The 7922-nt window shown below is 64.5% G+C and overlaps 1 protein-coding gene across 1 annotated transcript; it reads left to right on the top strand.

Moving 5' to 3' along the window:
- The first annotated feature begins 633 nt into the window (after positions 1–633).
- CILP2 (cartilage intermediate layer protein 2) lies at positions 634–6782 on the top strand. Its single transcript, XM_004705510.1, has 8 exons — positions 634–640; positions 689–787; positions 1447–1719; positions 2081–2230; positions 3256–3534; positions 3742–3850; positions 4159–4316; positions 4444–6782. Exons 1-8 carry the CDS (start codon positions 634–636, stop codon positions 6780–6782), a joined length of 3414 nt encoding a protein of 1137 aa, XP_004705567.1.
- The last annotated feature ends 1140 nt before the right edge of the window (positions 6783–7922 follow it).

Genomic DNA, 7922 nt, shown 5'->3' with positions numbered 1-7922 from the left:
CCCCCGACCCCCCAGTCACCCACTTCCACCGAGACCTACTTCCTGCCCGGCCGCCCACACACCGCCCGGAGGGGGATCGCCGTGTCCAGGGAGCTCAAAGTGGCGAGAGAGGCCCATTTCTCAGATGGGGAGACAGGCAGCAGGCACGGGGTCTTGTCGGAGGTCGCCGCCCCTGGCCTGGCCCTAGACCACCGCAGCAGCTCCAGAAGGCGGGCTAGACTTCAGGAAGAACTTTTTGTGTGGGCAGCGGGGTCCCGAGGGAAGGGGTAGGCTGGAAGTGGGCCGGGGAGGGAATTTTGCCCCCCGGATGGATGAAGGGGATGCAGTTCAGCCTGAGGGAGGAGACCAGGAGAACTGAACTAGTGGAGGTTGAACCACTGCTGGAGGGGAGGGAGTGGGGGGGGGCAAAACTTGGGGGGGGGCAGTCAGACAAGGTCACCCCAGTGCACGTCTTCAGGGATAGGTCAGAGGAGGGAAGGGGCTAGGTGACCCTGGGGTGGGTGGGTGGGAAATTATAGGGTTTTCTGGGAGGGACTGGGGGTTTCCTGGAGGGTGCCCACAGTCTACAGGGTCAGCCAATGGGCTCTGGCTCTCAGGAGCTCAGCTTTTTCTGCCCTGAAGTGACCTGTGGTCATGGCAGGTCGGTGCATGAAAAGTGCCTCCCTCCCCCTGCTCACCCCTCCCTCAGATCCCATCCCCACCTGGGGGACCACGGGCACAGCATGGGGGCTCCACAGGTGGTCACCACTGCCCGGCCAGCCATCACCAACCCTGGAGGACTGGAAAGGTGAGTCCCAGGCTTGTCGTGAGGTGCTGGCTGAGCTGGGATTGGGGGAGGCGGACATCTGAGGAGGGGACTCAACATGGCCCAGGTCCTGTCTGACCTCTCCATGTGGCAGCGCACCCCTAGAAGTGGTGCCCCATGAGATCCCAGTCAGCCTGTTTGCCAACGAGGAAAACAGATTGTGTGTGTGTGTGTGTACACTCCCACTGGCAGGGACGTGTGTGTGTACACTCCCACTGGCAGGAACATGGGTGCTCTCAAACCTAGGTCTCCAATCTATTGGCTGCTTTTGAGACAAGAAGGGACGAGCAAAGGGACGAGCACCTGCTAGGGCTGGCTGGCCCGGAGGTCCTGCCCAACAGGACTGGGGCTAGGGTGGGGTGGAAGTGAGGTGGGGCTGCAGCCATAAGCAAGGGCAATGGGGAATACCCAGATAGGGACCCCCCCAGCCAGAGCTGGTCTATGACTGGCCTTCCTCCACTCGCTGAGGACAGGGTTCGGGGGGCCCCAGTCAGACAGCGCCAGACTCCAGCATCTTCCCCGGTGACTGGGGACTTGGGGCACACAGGTGGGGGCAGGTGGGCGCTGCGCAGCGCGATCTGAGGGCTGGTGATGGGGGCCGCGGGGACCGACTGGAGTTCCAGCACGTGCTCCGCCCGCAGAGGCCAGCGAGTGGACGTCCTGGTTCAACGTGGACCACCCAGGCGGTGACGGTGACTTCGAGAGCCTGGCTGCCATCCGCTTCTATTACGGTCCGGCGCGCGTGTGCCCGCAGCCCCTGGAGCTGGAGGCCCGCACCACAGACTGGGCTCTGCCGGCCACTGTCGGCGAGCGGGTCCACTCGAACCCCGTACGCGGCTTCTGGTGCCTCAACCGGGAGCAACCGCGAGGCCGCCGCTGCTCCAACTACCACGTGCGATTCCGCTGCCCCCTCGGTAAGGGAGGGGCCGGGCCGGGGCCTGGAGAGGGGCTAGGTGGGCAGAAAGAAGGGGAGGCGCAGGGGCCCTTGTCCCCTTTGGTGTCCCCGGAAGCGGGCACCCTCCCGCCGCCCTCATTCTAGCCCCTGTACCCGCTTCTGCCCGTCTGGGCGTTTATTGAGCCCCGTATATTGGGGCGCAGGGTACAGCAGACCCAGCAGTGGAGTGGGAACCTGGGGTCAGTAGGCAGGGCGGTACCTACAGCGCACTTTTTCTCAGGGGCGCGCAGGTGGGTGGGCCTGTTCCGCATTCTTCCAGTTGCAGGATCCGCTGCAGTGCCTGGGCCGAAGGCCAGCTGACTCTCATTCCCTTCCCGCAGAGGCCGTGTGGGGGGCGTGGGGCCCGTGGGGTCCCTGCTCGGGGAGCTGCGGGCCAGGTCGTCGCTTGCGCCGCCGTAGCTGCCCAGCTGAGGACACATGCCCAGGGCGTCCGCAGGAAGCACAGAAGTGCGTGCGACCTCAGTGCCCAGGTAGAAGGCTGGGGTGGGTCAGGGGCGCAGCTGTGTCTCAGATGAGAATGGTGAAGGCCGTGGTAGGGACAGGGGAAGGGGCTGGACGGAGGGGCAGGACCTTGGGGGAAACGTGGGTGTGGGGCGGGGTCTGAAGATGTTAGGGGACCCTGAGGGGAGGCTTAGGGACCGGGTCTGCTGAGAAACAATGGGCCTGCTAAGGGTGTTGCCTAGTGGGCAGCGGGGAGTTAAGGTGTGGGGCCTGCAGGGGGCGGGGCCTGGAGGACTGGGGCACTGGGGAGATTGGAGTCTGGCTGCCGCTTCCCTGGGCCCAGGGGACGCTGGGAAATGTGCTCTTCCACACTGTGGTGGAGGTAACATTTCAGGAGCCAGGGCCCTGTGCAGCCGCAGCGGAATCTGAGAGCACGTGGATATTTGGTGGGGGTTCTGCATGGCCACATGCGCAGGAGAGGGGTTCAGACTGCCGCGTGCCCATGTCGTCTGCTGCCCCACCCGGGCCCCACGCCCACGCAGACACGCGTTCACAGCCTGGCAGGCACCAAGCTGGCCAGGAGATGACTGGAAATTCCGCCTAGCCTGCGCTCCATAAACATGGCCTGGCAGCCCTGGGCTGGTGATGCTGTGGTGGGGAGGGGAAGCCCCGTGGCCAATAAGGCAGTGGGGTCCCCACCCCACCCCTGCCTAGCTCTGCCCTCCCCATGCCTCTGCCCTGGTTTCCAGTGGAATTTTCCATTCTATGGAGAAACCACAGATTGGAAGGGAAAGATGTTCTGAGCCCAAGAGTAGCTCTTGGCTGGCCCCCACTGCCCCCCCTATGGTTTCCTACATCATGGAAGGGGCTTCTTCTGAGCCCTTTGAGGCCCTCCCTGGACCCCGAGTCCCTCCCCTGACCATATCCCATCCACACTAGTAGCCGCTTGGAGGGCACACAGGGGTATGTGGACACATTTGCTGAGTGACTGGCCAAGGGCAGGCACCAGCTCTTCCCAGGGCAACCTCTGCCCTGCTGCTCCCTGTGTCCCCAGGGTGCCATCCTGACACCTGTGGATGCCCCAGCCACATTCTCCTGGGCATGGTGGTCACCCCATCTGGGCGACCACTACCAGGAGCCAGGGTCTTCCTGCAAGGTTGGCCAGGCACTGTGGCCACCAGCGATGTCCACGGAGCCTTCCGGGTACTGGGTATCTGTGCCAGCAGCCAAGCCAACATCAGTGCCCAAGTGGACGGCTTCTCTGTAGGCGTGGCCCAGGCCCAAGCCAACGGCTCTATCTCAGCTGTGGTCACCATCGTTCTCCAGAAGTTGGGTAAGTGTCTTGGGGAGAGGGGTGCAGGGCTACATGGGGAGACAGGGTATCTGAGGTGATAGTACTAGGACAGAGGGACAGGTGTCCAGGGAGATCCTGGGGAGGAGGTCAGATGTCACTGAAAGCTGTAAGGGGAGATGGGGTAGATGGAAAGGGAAGGGGTGACTAGGAGGGACGGGTCCTTGACCTCTACCCCTGCACCCCCAGAGAAGCCCTACCTGATGAAGCACCCTGAGTCCCGAGTCCGAGAGGCAGGCCAGAATGTGACCTTCTGCTGCAAAGCCACAGGCACCCCCACACCCAAGAAATACTCCTGGTAAGCCCTGGCCCATGTCCAAAGCCCTGTGCAGACTCCCTGTGACCTTGGTCCCCAGTGACCTTCCAGAAGAGGCTGTGGCCACGGCTTCTCAGGTGGAAGGTGAGAGGCTCTCCCAGGTGGGTGGGGGTAGAGGCCAAGCCCCTTTTGTGAGTGAGGACACTGACCTTACTCCTGATGGCTCACCTGGTGATCCGGAGGGGAGGGGGCTGCTCTGGAACCCCAGGCCATGGCGGGGTGGGGTGGGGGGAATGCGCCACCCACCCTCCAGGCACCAAAGCCTTATCTGTTGCCTGCCCATCATGCAGGTTCCATAACGGGACCCTGCTGAATAGGAGAGAGCTTGGGTATGCGGCCCAACTGGAGCTACGGGGGCTGCACCCCGAGCAGGCGGGCACCTACCACTGTAAAGCCTGGAATGACGCGGGTGCTGTGCGTTCAGCTACTGCTTGGCTCACCATGCTGGGTGAGCCCCCCAACCCCAGACTGAGTCTTGGCGTCTCTGATCACCAATCCTAGGCCTCTCTGAGCCCTGACTTTGGGCTGAGCCCCTGGCCCCAGACAAAGTCTTTGCTGTCTTTTCTTGTCCCTAGCCCCAGGCCAGCCAGCCTGTGACCCCCAGCCTACAGAGCACCTGATCAAGCTCCCAGACGATTGTGGTCAGCCGGACGGCAGTCCTGCCTACCTGGATGTGGGCCGCTGTCCCGATGTGCCCTGCCCTGGCCCCGTGGGCTCCGGCCAGCACTGTGGGGACCCCGACAGCCGCTGCTGCAGCGTTCGGCGCTTGAAGAGCCGGGATGTCCAATGCTCAGGCTACGTCCTCCCAGTAAAGGTGGTGGCCGAATGCAGCTGCCAGAAGTGCCTGCCCCCGAGGGGCCTGGTGCGCGGCCGCGTGGTGGCCGCAGACTCTGGGGAGCCCCTGCGCTTCGCCCGTATCCTACTGGGCCGAGAGCCCCTCGGCTTCACCTCTTACCAGGGGGACTTCACCATTGAGGCGCCTCCATCCCCGGAGCGCCTGGTGCTGACCTTCCTGGATCCCAGCGGTGAGTTCATGGACGCTGTCAAGGTTCTGCCCTTTGACCCACGGGGCACTGGTGTGTACCACGAGGTCAAGGCTATTCGGAAGCCGGTCCCTGTCCTCTTGGATGGCACTCAGAGCAACAGGATTCCACTTGGTGGCCTGGGGGATGAGGACCTCATGGGCGAGATTGTCCTTCCCCCAGGGGCCTTCCGTTTCCCCGATGGACGACCCTACGTGGGTGATGTGGCGGCCCAGGTGACCTTTGTGGATCCCCGAGATCTGGCCTCTGCTGCTGCTGCCCCCACTGACCTGCGCTTTCTGGACCAGGATGGGGAGCTGGCGCCGCTGCGCACCTACGGCATGTTCTCGGTGGACCTGCACGCCGCCGGCTCTGGAGAGCTGCTGCACACGGGGCCTGTGGCGGTCCGCGTGGCCGCTGGTCAGATCCACATGGCAGGCCACGCGGAGGCGCTGAGGCTGTGGTCGCTGGCGCCGGGCACGGGGCTGTGGGAGGAGGAGAGCGCCTTCCAGGCCGAGGCGCTGGCGGGATCCCGCGTGCGCCGGGAGGAGCGCGCCTTCCTGGTGGGCAACGTGGAGGTGCGCGAGCGGCGCCTGTTTAACCTGGACGTGCCCGAGCACCGCCGCTGCTTCGTGAAGGTGCGCGTCTATGCCAACGACAAGTTCGCGCCCAGCGAGCAGGTGGATGGCGCTGTGGTCACGCTGGTCAATTTGGAACCTGCCCCGGGCTTCTCGGCCAACCCCCGAGCCTGGGGCCGCTTCGACAGCGCTGTCACCGGCCCCAACGGCGCCTGCCTCCCCGCCTTCTGCGATGAGGAGCGGCCCGACGCCTACACCGCCCTGGTCACCGCCACCCTGGGGGGCGAGGAGCTGGAGCCAGCGCCCTCCAGGCCCTGGCCGCGCCCGGCCGCGGTGGGCGTCCCCCAGCCCTACCTGGACAGGCTGGGCTACCGGCGCACCGACCACGAAGACCCGGCCCTGAAGCGAAACGGCTTCCGCATCAACCTGGCCAAGCCCCGGCGCGGCAACCCCGCCGAGGCCCGCGGGCCCGTGTACCCCTGGCGACACCTTCGCGAGTGCCAGGAGGCCCCCGTGAACGCCAGTCACTTCCGCTTCGCGCGGGTGGAGGCGGACAGGTACGAGTACAACGTGGTACCGTTCCGCGAGGGCGCACCTGCCTCCTGGACCAGCGATTTCCTGGCCTGGTGGCCCAACCCGCAGGAATTTCGGGCCTGCTTCCTGAAGGTGCGCCTGCAGGGCCCCCAAGAGTACATGGTCCGCGCGCACAGCGCCGGGGGCAGCCACCCCCGCACTCAGGGCCAGCTCTACGGGCTGCGGGATGCCCGCAGTGTGCGCGACCCCCAGAGGCCCACCACATCGGCCGCCTGCGTGGAGTTCAAGTGCAGTGGGATGCTGTTCGACCAGCAGCAGGCAGACAGGACGCTGGTCACCATCACGCCCCAGGGGAGCTGCCGCCTTACGGCTGTCAACACCCTGCTGCGTGACTACCTGGCCAGGCACCCCCCGCCTGTGCCAGCAGATGACCCTGCCACCTTCGCCATGCTGGCTCCCCTGGACCCCCTGGGACACAACTACGGTGTCTACACGGTCACTGACCAGAGCCCACGGCTGGCCAAGGAGATCGCCATCGGCCGATGCTTTGATGGCTCTTCCGATGGCTTCTCAAGGGAGATGAAGGCCAACACAGGCACGGCGGTCACCTTCCAGTGCCAGGAGCCACCCGCCGGCCGGCCCAGCCTCTTCCAGCGGCTGCTCGAGTCCCCAGCCACAGCTTTGGATGACATCCGTCGGGAGATGGGCAAGGTGGCCCGAGCCCAGGCCCGTGCCACTGGCAGACCCCGTACCCGCCAGGGCAGAGCCCGCGGGCAATGACCAGCCCCTTCAGCCCCTGCTGCCCCCCGGCCCCACTCCTGGCTCCCAAAGACCCCCATCCCAGGTTTCTGCCCAGTCTCCCGCCTCCTCCTCTCCTTGCCCAGAATTGAGGGTGGGCCAGTCACAGAAGAACTGGGGTGTCCCTGGGCACCCGGTGGTCGAGACGGGCTCTGACTGTAGGACCCCACACCAGAAGGAACCATGGCTTTTAGCAATGCTGTCTCTGTTTTCAGAGTCTGCCCCTGGTGCCATAGTGGTTCGGCACTTTCAGGAGAAAGACGGGGCTCTCTACTCCCATGAAGAGCCACAGTCTGGGAAACTCACCGGGCAGTTCTACCCTGCCCTAAGGGGTCGTTAGGAGTTGGCTTTTGGTTTGGTGGTTCAAGGGATAGCCTGGGGGGTCTGTCGGAGGCAGAAACCCCTCCCACCTGCCATTAAGCTTGGTGCTGTACTGGGGGTTTCAGTGGGGTGCCCGCCCAAAGCTCTGTCCTGGGGGTTATTTATTGAGACCAGCCTGTGGGACTGGTTTCCGTGTGAGTGGGGAGCTGGGCTTGGGGTTGTCGTCCCCATGCAGTTGGTGCTGGAAGACCCTGGGCAGGGGCAGGTGCTCAATTAAAATCGCTTCACTTCCAACTTGGCCTCTGACTCTGGGGTTACTCAGCACAGACGTATGTTCCCACATGGAAACATGCCTGAGATATCCATGCACTCACACGCACACGCGACACACGCACGTGCAGGTAGCTCGGCAGCCCCACGGGGCAGAGGCATGTCTAGGGCACGTGCATGCAGGCAGATCACTTGTGAGCCTCTGAGCCCCGTGTGGCCCTGACTGCTGAATACGGTAGCCACCGCTGCCCTGGCCATGGCTCCAGGGGCAGCGGCTCCTGTCTGGCTGTGCGCCCAGGGCTGAAGCAGGCAGGGAGGAGGCCTGGCAGGGGAACTCTGGACCTGTCGGGCCGACTTAGCTGCCCTGAACTTCCCCTGTGTGGTCATAGCCACCCCACCCTTGGCTCCACCTGCTGAGCCTGGCCACACCGTGACCAGATGTGCCCAACCACTCCAGGACCCTCAGCCATGGTCACTGTTCACTGCTCTGCCCCAGGTGGGCCCATCTATGGCTACACCCCCATTTTGCAG

This window comes from Echinops telfairi, unplaced genomic scaffold (genome assembly GCF_000313985.2).
Source record: "Echinops telfairi isolate 266 unplaced genomic scaffold, ASM31398v2 ScPeMD7_7457;HRSCAF=8495, whole genome shotgun sequence".
Classification (NCBI taxonomy): Eukaryota; Metazoa; Chordata; class Mammalia; order Afrosoricida; family Tenrecidae; genus Echinops; species Echinops telfairi.
Note: the sequence above shows the minus strand (reverse complement) of the source record. Positions and strands in the feature narration are given on the sequence as shown.

Excerpts from the sequence above, each read along its gene's own strand:
- CILP2 (XM_004705510.1), top strand. Across the intron at positions 1,720-2,080 it reads GCGATTCCGCTGCCCCCTCG|AGGCCGTGTGGGGGGCGTGG; the intron begins GTAAGGGAGGGG and ends CCCTTCCCGCAG. Across the intron at positions 4,317-4,443 it reads TGCTTGGCTCACCATGCTGG|CCCCAGGCCAGCCAGCCTGT; the intron begins GTGAGCCCCCCA and ends TCTTGTCCCTAG.